This window comes from Hibiscus syriacus, unplaced genomic scaffold (assembly GCF_006381635.1).
Source record: "Hibiscus syriacus cultivar Baekdansim isolate YM2019G1 unplaced genomic scaffold, ASM638163v2 tig00112928_pilon, whole genome shotgun sequence".
NCBI lineage: Eukaryota > Viridiplantae > Streptophyta > Magnoliopsida > Malvales > Malvaceae > Hibiscus > Hibiscus syriacus.
The window spans coordinates 81,973-102,359 of NW_024063422.1; the positions used below are offsets into that span (position 1 = coordinate 81,973).

Below are 20,387 nucleotides of genomic sequence, written 5' to 3' on the forward strand. Positions count from 1 at the left end.
AGACACCAAATTTTGTCTTTTTGATATTATATAATATACTTATATTATATAATATATTTTATTTTATTACATATATCGTATTTACATATATATATTTGTTTTGCAGTCTGTCGGGCCCAAATTCAATACCACATATGGCTCGACAAATACAAGAGGATCCAACAGAAGGCCCGGCTGGTGATCATCAGCTTCCATGTTGAACCCTAGCGCCGCATCCCTTGTTTCCAGCCATGCAAAGACCCCATGCCTCACGAGTCTTCACTGGTCACTTCTCTCCCCCGTAATTCCTGGCAACAAACCACCTTCGTGGATATGTGAGACTCCAACCCCGGAACGTACAACGCAAGGATCTCGGCATCAACACCAACAACCAACAAATAGAGTTAGAATAGGACTCTGTAACCACATCTAAAAATAGTATTTTCATTCCTATAAATATATGTAATCAGAACCCATTTGGGGGACGGTTCTTTTTTTACGAATAGTGAAGAGAAATACAAGCTTTTTTTTTGCACGCATACACACTGCTTTACACGATTTTTTTTTCCTTTTCTTTACACAAATATACAATACATATACAGAGATTTGAAGGTGGAAAGAAAAGAAAGAGAAAAAGAGAGGAAGCTATACCTTGTTCCCATTTCGGAAGCCCGACGGTCACCAGAGTTCCAAACTTTCGAAAGGTAAAAGATTAGATCTAGGTGTTAGGGGTCGATTTTTAGCCGAAATAAGTTGGGAATCGGGTTAAGGGTGAGAAAAGGAAATTTTTGGGACCGTTTTGGTCCCTGCGACCGCCGTGCGCCACCGCACCGGACGCCGTGGTTATCGCCGTTGACGGGCGGCGTTCCCTTCCCCGGTGAGGGAAGGTTGAGAGAGTTTTAACTCTCTCTTTCTTTCTGGTTTTGGAGAAGAGAAGGAAATGAGTAAAAAAAAATGTTGGCTTATTTAGTAAGCCCGTATGATCTGCGCATTTTTAAGATTAAAAGGGTAAACTGTGTTTTAGTCCCCCTCATTTTCATTATATTTGTTTTGCCCTTATTTCTGATTTTTTTTTTCTTTCACATTAATTTACTTCGAAATCTGGCCTCCAATTTTCGTTTCGTTCAATTTAATCCCCGGCAGTTTAATTCCTTTATTTATTTCTTTTAATTTTCTTATATTTATATTTATGTTTTACGGTATATACATTTTTTAATATATATATATATTATCTATTTATTATTTATGTTCCCTCTTTTCTGATTTTTTTTTCATGTATTTATTACTACCATTTTTTTTTATATTTCGTTCTATTATCTATATATACTTTTCTCCGTTATTTTATATATATACATTATACTTAGTACTTCATCATCTTCATGTATATTATATTTATTTACGTATATTACCTCTTTTATATCATTATTTCGTATATATATATTATTTACTATTATTTTCTTGTACTTTATTTATTTCGTTTTTCCTGTCTATTTTTCTTTCATTTTCATTTTATGTATTTTATTTATTTATTTGTTTTTTACATTTGCTTCATTGTCATTTTGTTTATTTTATACACTGTTTATCTTTATTTTATTGCTTCCTTACCCTTTTTATTTTTCTTGATTTCATTTGTTTTTATTACATTTTTTATCTAACACGTTTCTCGGCTATTTAAGGGCATATTTTCAATCAATCAAAGGTAAGCAATTTGAATCGGGTAACTTAAATTTTAATTTTAATTTTAATTTTTAATTTTCGCAATTAAGACAACCAGAAAATTAATTGGTACCGACAGGATGGTTCAAGGGTGCTAATCCTTCCTTGACCGTAACCGACTCCCGAACCCGACACGTTTCTGATAAGACGCAGATCAGGTAAGAAATAGGGTATCCGATCAACCCATTTATTTTTTTAATGATCGGTGGCGACTCCAATCCGCATTCTTCAAGTCGAAGCCCAATTTCACTTTCAACCGAAAGACGGTTACGACAATTTTATATGAGGAGTTGTATTTTTCAATTATATTTGATGGAACTCGTCACATCTACGTTTCACGTGTATCGAGGGTCGTCTCGAATATTTTCGGGACATTGAGCAAAAATTTAAAAATAGGTCATATAGAACGAAAATATATTCTAGTATTTTGAACAATTAATTTAACAGTATATTAATAAATCATAAAAACTAATTATGAGCCCTTGGTTATAAAGCTTGAAAGTAGGGACTATTTTATAAAATTGAAAAACAATAGGAGCCCTTAGTTTATAACTTTATTCAAAAACTTAAAAATAGACCATATAAAACAAAAATATATTCTCTTATTTTAAAAAATTAATTTAATATTCCATTAATAAATCATATAAAATGGTTAAATTATGGGCTCTTATAAAGTACATACTATTTTTATAAAATTGAAAAAAAAGTCTTAATACTAAAATAGGTGCTCAAATTATACTCTTTTCTCAAATAGGTGCCTAAATTAAATTTTGATTTATCACGTGCATAACGTTACAAACGTTACCCATTTAGGTGCTCGGGCCGTCAACAGTGTTAATTTCTTCGTTAAGTGGCATGTGTCAAAACATGATAATTTTAAAAATTTTATTTAAAATTTAAAACTAAAACTATATATATATATATATATATATATATATATATATATAAAAATTTTATTTAAAATTCAAAACATGATAATTTTAAAAATTTTATTTAAAATTTAAAACTAAAACTATATATATATATATATATATTAAAAAAGAAAACACAAATTTTAAAATAAACCCAAAACTTTAAAAACCTTCACTTCAACCCCTAAACCCACGCAGGTCACTCCTTTTGCTATCAAATAAGCTCCACCCGACCTCTCCTCCCCCCAATCACCAAAACCCCCCATGAAATCGAAATCGATCAACGGCCAATCGATTATGAATCAATATTGTATACCCCACGAACCATAGGATGAAAATCTCGATCCCACGCGATTCTGACGGTCAATCAACAGAAACTACGACGACATATGAATATGAGAATGGTAGAGACTATGTCGGTGGTTGTGGTCATGGCCGGAAAGGGTGCCGACATATTAAGTTTAGGATTTGAGATTTTTGGGTTATTTTATAATATAAGAAAAGTTATTTTTTATATGTAAATATCATAATATTAAAAAAAATTAAAATCACCAGATTATGACACATGTTAGTTAACAGGGAAAATTAACACAGTTATTGGTCCGAACACCTAAATAAGTAACGTTTGTAACGTTGGTACCTGGATGAGTTGAAAAATAGTTTAGGCACCTATAGGGAAAAGCGGTATAGTTATAGACACTTGTTTTGGTATTAAGCCAAAAGAATTAGGGACTCTTAGTTATAAACCTCGAGCAAAAACTTAAAAATATGTCATATAAAATAAAAATATATTTTATTAATTCGAAAAGTTAATTTAATATTACATTAATGAACCATAGAAACATGATTCAATTAATGGTCCCTAATTATAAAAGTATAAAGTATGGATTTTTTTTATAAAATTGAAAAAAAAATTAGGAACTCTTAGTTATAAACCTTGAGCAAAAACTCAAAAATAGGCTTTATAGAACGAAAGTATATTATATTATTTTAAATAATTATTATAATATTACATTAATAAAACATAAAAAATGATTATGGATTTTCAATTATAAAAGTAGAAATTAAAGATTATTTTATAAAATCAAAATTTTAGGGACCTTTAATTATAAAATAAAAAAGTCGGGCTCCGAACAATCGTCCAGGGTGCATCCCTTAAAGCCGGCTCTGCGTGTATTGTAATAGACTTTGGAATTTGGCAGCCAAGAATCAAGATGGACCGGTAAAGCAAACGAATTCCGATAGAAGAGAAGCTAATGAATTTCGATACCGTAACAAGAGTATGGTAATAAGTTTTAAGATATTTATTTATAAATGTTTTAGTTATTTTTATTTTATTCCTTAATGAAATAAAGAATTATGATTGATTCACGATAGTGTATGAGATTTCTGTATTGATTATATGTCAAATATTATCTCTTTATTATTATGAAACGCTTACTTAATTTAGTATCTTTTGGCTTAATAATATTAATTTGATTAAAAATAAATTTATAAATGCATTTTAATTGCGAAAGGAAATGTGAATATTTCTCAGCAAATATTCTTTTATAGTCATTTTAAACTATCAAAGAAAAAAAAAAAGAAACTTAGAATAAATAATTTTAATTATTTTTTTTCTAAAAATTCTCCCAAATGTATAAGACTAGAATGATTCAGTTATAATATAAGAATTAAATTCATAATATATATGTAATATAAAGACTAGTTATAAAATTTAACCCAAACTCCAGACGTTATTATATTAAAAGCTCCTATTAATTATTTTTTTGAGAAATCTGCAAATTAAATTTGTTAGAAAAATAACCCTCAAACTGTCCATATAAAATATCTCGCGTTATGTAAAAAGCGGTGTCAGACTTTGTGCTCAACGAAAAGTGAGTTGCTTTCATCTATTATTACCTTTATCTAATATTAAATAATTTTATTTGAAAAAGTTGATAGTCTCATTCCCTATAAAATATGAGATCCATTAAATTAGTTTTATAAAATGCGAAGTAATCTTACATATACAATTTGAGAGTTATTTATATAAAAAAAACAATTAATAGTGTTTTTTTAAAGGGTAATATATGTCAAATACCACTCACCTTTAGGCTCGAGCTCGTTTATACCAGCAACGTTTCAATTTTGCCAATTTTAACACTAACGTTTAAGTTTAACTGCAATTATGCCACTCCGCCGTTAATGGCGTAACGGCACGATGACATGGCATCTCTGCGCCGTGACGTTGCTGACATGGCTCCCTCACCAAAACGATGTCGTTTTGGCATGACTGTGTTGGTACTAAAAAAGCCTCAAAACGACGTAGTTTTGTTTGATAAAAATTAGTAAATAATGCATTTGAAGGGATTTGAACACATAACCTTTTGAAATAAAAGTTAATACTTAACCATTATGCCAACTTAGATGTTTTGACATAATTCTATAAATATAATATACATAATTCTATAATGCACTTGGGAGATTTTTGTTTGTTGATTCTGTGGCACTGTCAGCTTTTTCCCCCCAATCGATCGAATGAATCGTTGTTTTTGTTTTGTATATTAAGTTTCGGGGTCTATTCGATGTTTTTTCGAGTTGATGGATTACATTAACATGCTATATTTGGGTGATTAATGAAGTAAGAGATGATTGCATCGTTTGTTTTGATGGGTTTATGGTTTTTTTTAATGATTTGTCCAGGTTCAATTAAATTTCATATTGGGAAGTTAGCTTGGTGGATTTTGACTAAAAAGGGTTTTTGTTGAAAAATTGGGATCTTGGGTGCTTGTGAATTATAATGACTACATGAACATCATGGGAAGATTTGGCTGCAAATTCTGCGGCTAAGAATGTAGGTGTTGGTTCTTCCTCTGATAGCATCAAAGTTTCTGGTTCCACTTTGGGTGGTGGGCGACCTGCTTATGTTCCTCCACATCTCCGTAATTGCCCGCCGTCAGCAGACCTACCTGCTTCTACTTCCAGTGGCCCTGCTTCAAGTAACGATCGACTTGGATAAGGGGGATCGCATTGGACTGCTCCTAGGAATGATTATAACAATCGATCTGGGTATGGTGGTGGTGGTGTTCAACCTGGTGGATGAGGTGGCAGAAGTGGTGGTTGGGGTCGTGGGAGAGATAGGGAAGTTAATCCGTTTGGAAATGATGATGATACAGAGCAGGCGTTTAGTGAGCAAGAAAATACTGGAATCTTTGATCCCTAAATTTTGTTAGAATTTTTAGGAATTTAGGAGTTTTTTGAAATTTTATGAAATTTAAGGGTTTTTTGGAATTTTAATAACTTCATAGGTTTTTTATGAAAATAACTTTTCAAATGTTGACTTATGTTATGTATATCATGTTTATAGAATTATGTCAAAAAGTCTAATTTGGTATAGTGGTTAAGTATTAATCTTTTTTTCAAAAGGTTATTGGTTCAAATCACTTTAAATGCATTATTTGTTAACTTTTCTCAAATAAAACTACGTCGTTTTGGTGAGGGAGTCACGTCAGCGTGTCATGTCATCGTGCCGTTACGTCATTAACGACGGAGTGGCATAATTGTAGTTAAACTTAAATGCTAGTGTTAAAATTGACAAAATTAAAACATTATTGGCATAAATGAGTCCGAACCTAAAGGTAAGTGATATTTGACCTAGTTTACCTTTTTTAAAATATAATAACGCGGCAAAACCAGGCGTTTTGAGAAGAATGAGTTTAGTCTACTTTACTCCTTATTTCCCCCTCTTTTTATTATTAATTTTCCTCTAAAAAACCCCAAAATGGGACCCCAGCCTCCGCCATCAGCGGCGGCTCCACCTCCTATCACCACGACGACCGGAATCCTCCCTGCGGCTACCATTCCAGCCAACTATCCCGACTCCATCAATTCCTCGCCACGCTCCCGTAACACTGACTCATTGGACGACCCAGCTCCTCCTACTCTACACTCAAAGATCCGCGTTATGTGCAGTTATGGCGGCACCATCGTCCCTCGTCCTCACGACAAAGTCTTATGCTACATGTCTTATGCTACATCGGCGGCGACACCCGTATGGTCGTCGTGGACCGTCACACTTCCCTCGCTTCTCTCCAGTGCCGCCTCTCCGTTTCTATTCTCCACGGTCGCCCTTTTACTCTAAAGTACCAGCTCCCTTCTGAAGACCTCGACTCTCTCATCTCTGTTACAACCGATGAAGACTTTGAAAACATGATCGACGAATACGATCGTACGTGTTCCCAAACATTGTCATCAAACAAGTACACGCGTATTCGACTCTTTCTTTTCCCTATCAATCCAGAGGAGACCCAACTGTCTTGGCATTCGATGGGGCCGATTCTAAACAATTCGACGAAGTCCGATGAATGGTTTCTTAATGCGTTGAATGGGGCGGGGTTGTTGAGCAGAGGGTTTTCGGATTCCGCGACGAAGGCGAATTGCTTGCTGGGATTGGATGATGATCGTCAGGTAAGTGTTGTTGAAGTTGGTTTGAAAGATGAAGGAAGTGGGAGTCGGAAGAATCTGAATTTGAAAAATCACGATGTTCAGTCGGTTCCCGATTCTCCTATGCTTGAAACTAATTCCTCTTTCGGCTCTACTTCTTCGTTTCCCTCGCTTGCGAACGTGCCCCCGACTCGAGTCCACGCCGATGATCAGAAGGAGCATAAAATGGCAGGGATTGAGGAACGGTTTGCTCATCTTACTGTTACTGCAGCTGCTTCTGGTGGAGCGTCGAAACAGCAGGATGAAGGACTTATGGGATCGTCATCGGTGACGCAAGCTGTTTCTGGTGGTGGGGTTCCTGGGGAAAATACGAATTTGGTTTGTTCGGATGACGAAAGATCGGATCATGGGGTTCCTGTTGGGTACAAGAAATCATCGCCTCCACAATCACTACCTCAAGGTGCTCCTCTTCAGAATCAACAGAAATCTAGCAGTGGTCATGATTTGGCTTCTCCAGGTTCCCCTTACATCTTTGTTTCTATTCCTTAATTTTGCTTGGATTTACTTTTAGAAAGCAGCTGAGATCGTGTTATATATATATATATAATTTGGCAGTGATTGTAGTTCTGCAAATCCATTGTCACGCCAAAAACATATGATTCATCAAGACCAAGTTCAAATCCCATCTGGGACCAACGGGGTTCCTACAACCCCTGTTGATCCAAACCTTGATATCTCTGATCCGAATGCAAACGCTCGGTTTCCATTACAACTTGTTCAGGAACCTGGTTATATGTCACAGCAACCCCAATTTGATCAACAGTTGCAGCAGCAGCAGCAACAACAACTAGTTCAAGATTCTAGTTATACATTGCAGCAACCCCATTTTGATCATCAGTTGCAGCAGCAACAACTAGTTCAGGATTCTAGTTATATACTGCAGCAACCTCAATTTGATCAACGGTTGCAGCAGCAACAACAACGTGTTCCGGATTGTGATTATATCTTTCAGCAACCCCAATTTGATCTACAGTTGCAGCAGCAACTAGTTCCGGATTCTGGTTATATATTGCAGCAACTCCAATTTGAACAACAGCAGCAGCAGAGATAACATCAACAACTTCAGGATTCTGTTTATATATTGTCGCAACCCCAATTTGATCAACAGTTGCGACAACCATCTCCACCACAATTCTTACATACTGGTGCAACACATTATATTCATCAACACCCTGTTGGGGTTGCTCCAATCTCAGCTTATTACCGTGTACATCATTCCCAACAACAACATCATGCTCAAATTTATTAGAAATATCCCATCTATTATGTGCCGACAGGGCAAGGCCAAGCTTACAACTTTCATGTCCAGCAACTTAGTACGAATGAAGGCACTAATGCAATCCCATCTAGCCATTCACAGACCCCTCCCAATCTGACAGTCAACCATCTGAGAAGTGCTCCTATTTCCAATCCTGAAATGGCTGCTGCTGCAAGAGCATTCGGAACATCAGCTACCGGTACTCCGCAACTGGTTCAAGTCCCAAACAATCAGCAACAGTATGTCCATTACTCTCAGATTCATCGTTCATCACAATCTGTTGCACCTACCTCTGCCATGCCTGCCATGTATGCTTATGATTTCACAGATCCTGCTAATTCTCAGATGTACTCCACTCAGCATCTGGCACCCACTATGCCTTCTCATTTCCAAACCATGACAGGTGCCACTGCAGTAGTTTTGCCAGATTCATCTGCTCAACGTTCGACAGATAACGTCAATCAACAGATCAAGACTTCACGGCCAATGTAAATCAAGTCAAGTAGAAAGCAACAACAATTTTGAAAGAAGGGTTTGGTTTATAGCTTTAATTTCTGTTTTAATGTCTGCTTTGTTAGCGGTACTGGTTTTCTGATATGAATTTTTGAAGGATAATAAGGAACTCTGATGGTATTTTTCTATCTACTGTATTTCACTATGATATGTCATATAGGAAACAAAAGTCTATCTGAAGATTTCACTGTAAAAGCTTATACTCAATGTTGGGTATGCAGAGACATGAACTTGCAAGTGAAATTCTTGCTAGATGCTCATGTATGATCAATCCATTACTCGGTAAGCTTTCTAGAAGAACAAGCTCCACGAGGGTGGAATGTTCCAAGTCTCTATCCAAAATAAGGTTTGAGGTCAAGTGCTTGAAATCAGAAGGCTTTCTGTCGGTAAAGTTGCTATTTCTGTTCAAGTTGTGCAGGACCATCAAGTGCAAAAAGACATTCATGAGGATCCCTTCCTGCCCTTAGTGTACCCTTTTGACTGCGATTTTGCCCCAACAGGTTTTCTGGTCGTATAAAATCTCTTTATTTCTGCAAATTCATGGTTTCGTGCCATGAATTCTGCTAGTTTTTGCATCATTGATATATGCACAGTTGATTAGCTTCATTCTTTTGAGTGTGCAGAAGATTTGTTTCATTTATGTTGATTGTTTAATGGTTTGAGATGTGAACACACCATTAAATTAAGTATTTATTGAATTGATACATTTTAGCCAATTATTCACCAATAGACAGCCTTTCATTGACCGTGTATGTCATATAAAGTAAATGCACTGCTTATAACAAAAGATGCGATTGATAGATATGTGTGCCTTTGTTCTATGTGGCACGTTCCATTTTAGTCCCACGCATTTCTAAAAAATTAGAAAGTGTGTTTGATCATAAACGTTTTCATTTTTTTCAGAGAGTATATATATTTCAGCATTTGCCTATTTATTTTTGATAATTTTAATTTATATATAAAATTTGGTATATTGGATTTGAAATATTGTAGTTTGGTGTTTATAAAAGAGGGACAATATTTCTTTGATAATATGGAAACAGAAGGAAAATATTCTTTTTAATGAAGTCGATCGCGTTTCTTAAATTAAAGAGTTTGAGATTCTGAGATAATATTTTATCATATCACAGCCAATAGGTTGAGGTTAAATTCAGAATATTGTCAACTTTTAACGGAAAATGATGAGTTTGAAACATAATAAAATAGTCGGATGACCATTTTGTAAATTTTAATAGTAAAAGAATTCAACAAAGCATCACTCTATAGTTAGAGAACTGTTTTCTAACTTTTAATAGTCAATGAATTAAATAAAGCAATACCTTGTAGTCGGGACTATTTGTGTATTTTACCCTTAATCTTAATAATGAAGAAAAGAGATAAAATGACAATGACACTGAGCTTTGGATTTTTTTTATTATCTAACGATTTTAAAGGTTTGAAATCAATTAAGATTATCTGTGAGATAATATAAAAGTTTAGATTAGGTGTTTGTGTTCGATTAAGTCGAGTAAAAAAATTTTGAGTTATTCGAGTTGATGAGTCATATTTTATAACTCGGAATTGACATGAAATTTTCTTGAAATCGAGTTCCAATTTAAATTTAATTGTCAATATTTACAATATTATGACATTATTTGATTTCAATTTAAATAATTTTATAATCATATACAAAACATATATATTTTTTCATATTTTTTTCACATGTGATTTGCATATGCCATACAAAGTCGAGGGATTCAACTTAAACTTTAACTCAAACTTAAAAATCAATCAACTAATTACTAAAAATTTCGAGTTATCCAAATTGTATTTTCCAACTCGATTTAAATTTTAAAATTTTTTGAGTTGAATCTAATTTATGAAATCATAACTTGAAGTCAATTTGACTCGACTTGAAAAACTAACTTTTTTTCGACTCGAATTTCACTCACCCCTAGTTAAGACATCCTAAATGATGTAGATAACAATAATAATATTAAATAAAGTTCACAGATTATAAATGAAAACCAATAAAATATTAATTATTATTATTATTATTATTATTATTATTATTTTTCTAGTTTGACAAATCAAGTAGATTATAATTATTACTATTCAATGGTTATCGGGTTTGTCGACGGTTATCTCATACAACCTCACACAATTATCAGCTCCGCAAGAAGCAAGCTGGAGGCTTGTGTAATTTTCATTCTTCTCACGCTTCTTCCACGCCAAACGGTTAACTGCAGATACATGGCACATGAAAGGATCGAGCCGGATGATCGGAGCAGCGGTCACACTTCCCGTTGAAATGCTGTAATCTCCTCTTTCGACATGAAGGCTCCAAATTTGAAGGAGTCCGGTTTCCATTCCGACTGCAAGAAGCCCGTGATTTCTTTGTCGGACGAGACCAACCCAAGAGAGGGCATTGACACTGCTGTCGAACGGCGGTAAAGTCAGGAGCTGTTTAACTGAAGATGTCTTCTTCTCCACACCCCAAATCTTCACCGTCTTGTCCCTAGAACCCGTTGCGAATTCGTGACCAAAAGGGTTCCAAGAACATGTCCATATTATTCGTTTATGGGCCTCCCGCCTCTCTATAAGGTTGTAATTGATTTCGTCCATGCCTGCAGATAAAAAAATAACCGACGGTCATATACGATCAACATTCAATTAATGTGAGTAAACGGTATTAGAACACAGTGAGTAGATATCAGGGTACCTCTATTGATTTTGAAAACGGAGAACTGACGATCCCGTGACACTGCCAAAAGAAGGTTGTCGTCTTGAGAGAATTCCATCTGTGTCACGGTTAAGCTGTGAGACTGCAAGCGGCCAACAGCTTTCCATGAACCCACTTGCCATAACCATATATCGGCTACTGTTGCAGACTGGGCCTGCATACGAAGTAGTTAGAAACAATCGGAGGACAACTTTCTGTGTGATGGTTGATCACTTCAGCACTGCTAAACCAATGTCGGTCATATTGCGAACTCACATGACTTGTATGGTTTAACGATCAAGGTGAAGAGAGATGAATTCGAAACATGCATGGGGACAAGATTACATCGAAATACAATCCACCTTACCAAATTAATCGGTCACATTGCCAAATGGTAAGAAAGACACATGTACCTTACACGATGAAGCAACGAGCTTTCCCTCATGATCACAGCACAAAGAAAAAAGCTCATTCCCATGACCATAGAGTTTATGTGATTCTGGCCATAGCGTATGCCAAGCAAGTTGATCCTCGATAGGAGGTTCAGTTAAAGCAATTGGAACAGCATCAGGAACCGATTCAACAGTGTCAATACCATCATTTCCGGGATTATCTTGGACCTCATGGGTTGCTGCAAGGAAAATTTTTCCTGTCAAATAATTGGCTTACGCAAGTTCATGCACATAAACTGATGGTGGTAAACTTAAGTCGTTACAAATATAAAGACAAGAAAGTTTCAGCGTCGAAAGGAAACACGAAAAAGAAGACGATAAGACCTGAACACATAGTAATGCGATAAAAAGAGGGGGTGTACCGCTAGGGATCTCAATGCACATACTGTATATTAGTTATTTACGAAACTAACCATTTACATAAATAGGCTTCTGTGATAGACCAAGGGCAGACATATTGGCACCCAGGACCTGAACATCTGCTTGGACGTCTTCAGGAAAACTCGACTGTTCTGAAGTAGCATGATGCAGTGTCTTTAAGAAAGATAAAGGGGCTTCAAACACTCTGGCAACTTTCTCGTCTGCTCCACTAACAAAACGATGGTTCCCTTTTCCTTGAATGATAGCTGCACAATTAATATCATGCCCGTGAACTTGAGGCCGGGCAATTTCATGCCAGGAGTCCCCATTAGACTGAGGGTCTTGATTGTGCCATGGAGCAAAAATGCGAGTCGTCTGCAACAAGAGATTCCAACATCAACACCGCCGTTTAATTTCACGAAAGTTTTAAGGAATGCACATTAATTCTATCGCTATCTCAACCTCTCACCTACATCTTTAACAAGGATGACATCTCACCTGATCATGACTTACTGACAGTATGTACTCACCACAGCTTGCCCAACCGATATCTGTCACTGCTGCAAAATGCCCAGAAGGTACTTTCTGTGGTTGCCAATTATCTGAGCTAACACCGATATTTTTCCACATATGGAATTCGCCACCAAATCCATGAGCCAAGATAGAACATGCATCAGGGCTCCAATGGCCACCGTAAAAGCCTAGAGCACAATGGCTTAATTCCCCAACAGTGACAACATTCATCCAAATACCAGTTTTCCTCTCCGGTTGCCAGATCATCATCGTCTTATCCATTGATGCAGACAAGATGCTTTGGGGTTGATAGAAGCCAACCTCTTCTTCGGCAACCACTGAAGGTGATTGCCATTGTACCGAATATACCCAATCCTCGTGTCCAATCAGAAGAGATTCCAAAGATATTTGGTAAGAGAATGAGCCAGCTACGAAAACAGGACCTTCAATATAAGATGCCAGGCTTATTTCACCTCTTCTACGTGTACCCTCTGTGTCTGCTAGAGAACCTCGGAGAGTCAACTTCCATATGCGTATACCTTTGTCCTGAGATGAACTTACAAGTAGAATACTATCGCATTCACCACTAAATATAGGTAACGAGAAGTCTAAACTCCTGATCCAATCTGTATGCCCTTTTACTTCACAAGCACGAACAAACTGCACATGCAAATTTAAAAATAAAAAGGATATTTTATTTATTGGCTACAAAGAAATATTCAAGGGAGATCATAAATGCATGGTTGAAATACTCGATATACATGGTTGACGTCAACCAATTTCGAATAAAAAACATATTGAGTTGATATCAATAGGAAAGAAGGGATACATGAAAATAGACAACAACAAAAAAGTCAGATGATGGTACCTTTCCAGTCCTCTCCCCACAATAAAGATATATCTTGTTATCCAATCCCCCCATTGCCAGGGCTATCAGCCCTGTATTTCCCGGCAGTTGTGCAAGTGAAAGCGTCACCATAGGTCTTGAGCCAACAATAAGATTTTCCAGACATGTTAATTTACATTCACCTAGAGGAAAAACAATCAAATGTTTCAATGGTTACCGACTAACGTCACATAAACAATCTGTGCAAAACAAGATCTAAAGAAGATTACAAGTGATAACTAGCAATTTAGATGCAGAGGCAGAACCATAGTACTAAATTGCGGTTGCCGTTGCGGTTGTGGTGACCTTGAAAACCGTTGTGATGTGTCTGTTACACTGCATTGTGGCCACCATTTAGTACTATGGGCAGAACATAACTATTTTTACAATTGTGGCAAGTTATAGAACGGTGGAAAGCAAAATATTCTAGATTAACTGTTAAACTAGAATATGCAAATGCAAAACAGTTAAACTAAGTTTCTTCAAACATTTGACTCACCCCCAGAAGAAGTTGGAAGCTCGGCATCCCATATGCAAACAGTGCCATCAGAAGAAGAAGTAGCAAATATTGCATCCCTTTGAGAAACCATAAACGCGGTAATGCACGTTACGCCCTTCTTATGTGATTGCGGCAATTGTAAAACATGCCTCCACTATTTTTTTTTGGGGGGGGGGATAGGAATAATCAACATAAAACAATCTTAACTATAAGATCCAATAAAAATTAACATGCCAATTGTCAAATGCTTTCAAATAAAAGTTATATATGAAAACACCGCCAAATCACTATATTTTGTTTTCTAACTAAACAAGAGATTTGCAGAGTGAATACCTTAGTGTCAGCAACAGAAAATTCCCATAGAATCAAAGTACCATCAGCATCTCCGGACAATAGATAATGTCGCTCTAAGCTTTTTGCTGCAAATAAACAACAGAAAAGAGTTCATTACTAATTTACTACACCAATAAATGGTTCAAATTCTCACAAAAGCACTAAAAAGGCTGGAACTTTTTAACAACAATTTAGAGTCGAAACAAACTCAACTCAGAATATCTGTAAACCAAGACAAACAAATTACAAAACCCAAATTTGTTTTTCCTTTACATCGTCGTTTATGAAAAAAAAACGGAAACATGCTCCAATTTGATAAATCTACACCCTTTTGCAAACAAAAAAACAGCATTGACAGCTGCAAATAAACAATAGAAAAGAGATCATTACTATACCAATAAATGGTTCAAATCCTCCAAAAAGCACTAAAAAAGACTGGAACCTTTTAACAACGATTTAGAATCAAAACAAAACTCAGAAGATCCGTAAATCAAAACGAACCAATTACAAAACCCAAATTTGTTCTTCCTTTGCTGAACCGTTTATCAAAAACACAAGTTAAAACATGTTCCAACTTGATAAATCTATACCCTTTTGCAAATAAAGCAACAGGATCAAAACCGTACCTTTGAATGCAAACTTGTTACTTGGAAGCCAATGGGTGCAGGTCACAGCTGCCCTATGACCCGGAAGTGTTGTCAAAATCTGAGCAGCCTGCAATACATACACAAAGACAAGTAAGAATAAGCGTTCGATCAAAAAAAAAATAGCATAGAGATGGGCAGAAGAAGATAAAGGAGGAACCTTGGGACAGAAAATGACGACGGCATTTTGGGCACCAAAAGAGACCAAATCAGAAGCACCCCACGAAACGTTGTTGACTATTCTGTTGCAACCCGCTGATATGAACAAGTTTTTTGCTTCTGCTTTACTGACATTAACAGACATTTTTAGGGGAAAATGAAGTGAGAGAGAGAGAGAGAGAGAGTGGCGGCAACTAAAACAGATGAATTCAGCTCTGCCCACTGCCCAGTTTAGCTTTCTTTAGTTCGGACGACAAAGGGAGGTTGGGAAGGTTTAGGGTTTTGAAAAGAAAAACTATATTGACGGGAGTTAAGGTAATTTAAAATTTGGGTAATTCCACCCAAATATCCTTAAACTATTCTTTGGATTTTGAATTAACCTAAAAACATCTAATTTGCTTCAGTTTAATACTAAAAATTTCAATATTTTATCTAGGCTTAATATAAAAATAAGTTCCTAAACTATACTCAAAATTAAATTTTGGTACCTAAAAAAGATTTTTTTTATTAAAAATAGGTGTCCAGTTTTTTTCCTTTATACTTTTAGGTTTCTACCGTTATAAAAATCATTAAGTGGCACGTGTCATGTTCATATTTTTAAAAAAATATTTTATTAATATTTTATTTAAAAAAAATAATATATATATATAAACTTGACACGTGTCACTTAACCCTTTTTTTAACTGTAATCTCCTAAAATGTAACAAATAAAATATTAAGCACCTACTTTTAATAAAAATTTCTTTAGACACAAAAAGTTAATTTTGGATATAATTTAAGCACTTATTTTTATGTTAAGCTTTTTATCTATTTTATGATTTTATCATTCAGGTATCACCTGTAGCTAATTATTTAAAGTATAAACTTATTCAATATTTCTATTTATATTAATTAAATACTTAGAGATTATTTTAATATTTAATATATTTGTATTAATGTTATGTTTATTTTGTCTTTAATATGATTTTATACAAAAATTTGATTGAATAATATAAATTTAATTAAAGTATGAGTTTTATTTTTTATGAGACAATTTGATTTATAAGTTTATGATAATGAATATCCACAAATTATGTAAATCCACTCAAACTTGATTCGATAATAAACATATTAAAACTCAAAATTTTTAAATTACTTTATGTTTTTATAGAATCAATTTTATTCAAAATAAGAAATATCTCAAATTACAATAATGATTTCCAATCACAATCGTAAATTAAGCACATAATTAGAAAAATTTCATATAACCATTGAAACAAAACTAGTAACTTAAGATCACATAAGGATCATATAAGGAAATATTAAATCTAACCAAGAAAATCGAACGAAAATAGATACAAACAGATCTGATTACATCGGCAAAAGAACCATAAAAGGGGATCAAACTATTGAAAGATCACTGAAAAATCGCAAATCAGACATGAGCGACGTGAAAAACTATCCACGAACACAAATCGGCTATCCAAATCCAATCTGAGGGTCCAAAGCATGTAAAATTACAATACATCAGATAAGCGTCATCTTGATCAGTCGTGACAATGTCAAATCAACCCTTAGAAGAAGAAAAGATAAATAAAAAGGGCTAAAGATATGACAAAATGGCAAAAAAACATAAGAAAACGCGCCATAAATGCAGATGAAAACACGCAACACAAGTAAACTTATTGAAAATCAAAAAATAAAAGAAAATAAAGATATAATATAAAAAAATAAAGAATACCGATAGTTGCCAATCAACATTAAAGTTGGTGCCGCCGTCGATCAACAAAGATGAAAAAGAAAATAGATAAACGACACATGAATAAGAGGAAATTAGGTTTTTAGGGTTTTTCAATGAACATTTAATCACCCATGTTATAGCCATTGATGTTCGAATCCGTGACCTCTAGAAATAATAAAAATTTCTTTAACTACTAAAATAAATTGGTCCGTATATACTATATGTTAATTTTTGATGCAATAACATTGTTATTCAATAATAAAGTTTTTGTTTTTTTTGTGGGTTCAACTCATCCTGATCCCACACGCTTGTACGTGTGTGTCGCTACCATCGATCTATATATTTTATTGATATAATAATAAACTTAATCTTCAATATTTATATATTATATTAATTTGATTTTAATTTTTAAATTTAAATAAATTTAATTTTTATTATTTGTGGAACATATAAATTATATGTTAATTTTTAAAATTTAAAACAAAATATGACATAAATATAAATCAAAATTACTTGAAATAAAAAACTTTAAAATTGTGATTTATAACGAAATTAATAAGAAGTAAACTGCTAATGTTTTTTTAAAGAAGTTTTATTTAATTTTATAATCAAACATGAACTAAATGATTTCGATGATAAAAAATTGGTATTATTATTTGAGGTATCGAGTTCGAACATCATGAATGTCAGAGGTTGAACATTTAATGTCAAATGACTAAGAATTCTCTTTAAATAGATATTATCTTGTACTTACATCGTATTAATAAAAAAAATTAAGATAAAAAGATCGTAAGAGATTTTAAAACCAATGAAATATGGAGACACGTGTTACCTTTTAAGATTATTTAAATATATGTAGAAATAGATTATTTCGTTCTATAATTAGACTCGTAGTTAAAAACACCACAAGGTGGATAATGATAATCAGTGTCGTTTGCTCTGAATTGGATCATCTCCACGACATCGCTTTCAATATAATTCAATACGAGATTTAGGTTAACCTAAATTAACGCAAACACTAGCACCGTATTTCATTGAAAACCAAACAAAAACGTCTATTAAATATCTCAACGTTTTGTATTAGATTTTGCATGTGCAAATCCCCGGCGCCTACATCTTCTGCCATTTTCACCTATTGATTTAGGAAAGAAAAAAAAAATCTGCGACCGATCAAACAAACCGTAATTTTCATCGCTGCTAGCACATTATCTCGGTAATGGAGTCCACGGCTTCCGATATATCGATGATTCTTCCGAGGGTTCTCATCGTCTCTCAACGAGCTGTTCGGAAGAATAAGTTTGTGGATTTTGTGGGCACATTACGTATTCCGATTTTTTTTGGATCCATGCATGCATACATAGATATAGATGTTAGGTTATAGGTGAAATTCGTACGTGTATATATTTAGAATTTTTCTTAGTTAATTAACGACGTAAGTGTATATGTGTATATATATATATATATATATATGAATTTTGCAAAGTTCTTACAAATGCGTCATCCTCCTTGCGCAGGAGAATATCATCTAGATCTCATTGTTAGCTATGGGGCAGTGCCTGTGATTGTCCCTCGAGTCACCGGAGTCCACATCCTGCTTCAAAGCTTCGAGCCTATCCATGGTGTTCTTCTTTGCGAAGGAGAGGGTATCAATCCGTCCCTTTATGATTCTGAACTGTCTTTCTTTTCGGTAGAGGAACTCAACGAGATTAAATGACTTCACAGAAGCGATACTTCGATTGACAAAGAGAAAGATTCGATCGAGTTGAGGCTTGCTAAGTTGTGTCTTGAGAGGAACATACCCTATCTGGGAATATGTAGAGGATCACAAGTCCTCAACGTTGCATCTGGTGGCACGTAGTATCAAGATATAGGGAAAGAACTGTCGAAGAAAAGCTAGGGAGGACAGAAAGTTGTTCATATAGACTACGATAATTACGACGGTCATCGGCATGCGGTGAAGGTAGTGAAAGACACCCCTTTGCACCGGTGGTTTAAAGGTAGCTTGGATGAAAGCGAGATGGAAATCAAGGTGAACAGTTATCACCACCAAGGCGTAAAGATACTTGCTCCTCGTTTTGTGCCAATGGCTTTTGCACCAGATGGTTTGGTGGAAGGGTTTTATGATCGCGAAGCATACAACCCGGAAGAGGGTAAATTCACCACGGGGATTCAGTTTTATCCCGAGCGAATGCGGCAATTGGATTCAGACGCTTTCGATTATCTGGCATGTGCATCGGCATATCAGGTACAGTACTTCTGCCGCTTAACTTTAGAGCAGAAGGTACATTATATATATATCTAGATCCATGATTGTTGTTATATAAATACAGGAGTTTGTGAAGGCAGTGATTGCTTATGGGAACAAACTCGGCAGCTCAATTTCCATGCCGAAAACTCTACAGTTAAACCAGGAGATAGAGAAGAAACGAAAGAAAATCAATAAATGCTTCTCAATAGCAAGATCCATGTATAGTTCAGGAAACACGCTCGGTTCCCGCTATGAACCCGAACGTCAAGTCAGCCAATTTCCTGGAGGTTAGCAAAGCAAAAATAATTTAATGTTCCGGATTCGAATCCCATGCACCCTGAAAATGGAATATAACATTAATTGATGTGAATGTAGGAAAACACTGCGTTGAGTTTACAGCAAGAGAAGAGGCTGAAGCAAATGGGAGCAACAGTGAGGAATGGTTCAATGTACAAGCAAACGTTGAAGATGAATGACGAAAAGCAGAAGCTTGCTAGGACCATGATGGAGAAGACGACCATCAAGCAACTAGCCGAATTGGATGCATTCTACAAGATCATGTCGAAGATATGTTCCGAGGCATTGGACTCGAAGTTCAAAATCCGAACCCTATAGTATTTCCACCATGATTGACTTCTATGTTTTGCAAGAAACAAAATACTTTTACATATAACATGCCAATGATAATGGTTCGGTGAGAATGGCATATCATATCTTCTTTCTATAGATTACATTTCCATAACAAAAATGTAGAACCCAAGCTAATCATTGCCAAGGAACCGGAAACGCCGATCGATATCCATTCATTAAAACCGAAAATCTCCTAACATACCATTTTAAAGATGATTAAATTTAAATAAGCATTATTAGCAGTACAATACATATAAGGGATAGCTCAAAGGTCGCACTTATACAACCAACCTAACCAAAATACCCTGTATAATGTCTAGTAAAACATGGAATCCTACACTCTTTATCTTCAGGACAAAAAAAGGGCCTGGTTCTTCTTA

General features: G+C 35.0%; 2 protein-coding genes and 2 pseudogenes across 3 annotated transcripts; 3 read left to right on the forward strand and 1 right to left on the reverse strand.

Moving 5' to 3' along the window:
• Positions 1-6,332: 6,332 nt before the first annotated feature.
• Positions 6,333-9,069, forward strand: LOC120184748 (annotated as a pseudogene).
• Positions 7,625-8,990, forward strand: LOC120184733 (serum response factor homolog A-like). Of its 2 annotated transcripts, none has more exons than XM_039189118.1 (2): positions 7,625-8,010; positions 8,074-8,151. In XM_039189118.1, the coding sequence occupies exons 1-2, from the start codon at positions 7,687-7,689 to the stop codon at positions 8,140-8,142; spliced, it is 393 nt and encodes a 130-aa protein (XP_039045049.1). In that variant the 5' UTR covers positions 7,625-7,686; the 3' UTR covers positions 8,143-8,151. The 2 variants fall into 2 exon arrangements, with proteins under 2 accessions (XP_039045049.1, XP_039045050.1); XM_039189119.1 differs by having other exon boundaries at positions 7,645-8,010; positions 8,119-8,990.
• A 1,887-nt stretch (positions 9,070-10,956) lies between the features above and the next one.
• LOC120184750 (elongator complex protein 2-like) lies at positions 10,957-15,671 on the reverse strand. Its single transcript, XM_039189132.1, has 10 exons — positions 15,411-15,671; positions 15,233-15,320; positions 14,607-14,692; positions 14,274-14,427; positions 13,757-13,917; positions 12,874-13,548; positions 12,429-12,750; positions 11,977-12,194; positions 11,564-11,738; positions 10,957-11,468 (listed from the first exon to the last, which is right to left on the reverse strand). The coding sequence occupies exons 1-10, from the start codon at positions 15,552-15,554 to the stop codon at positions 10,957-10,959; spliced, it is 2,535 nt and encodes an 844-aa protein (XP_039045063.1). The 5' UTR covers positions 15,555-15,671.
• Positions 15,672-17,812: 2,141 nt separating this feature from the next.
• LOC120184751 lies at positions 17,813-19,992 on the forward strand (annotated as a pseudogene).
• Positions 19,993-20,387: the final 395 nt, after the last annotated feature.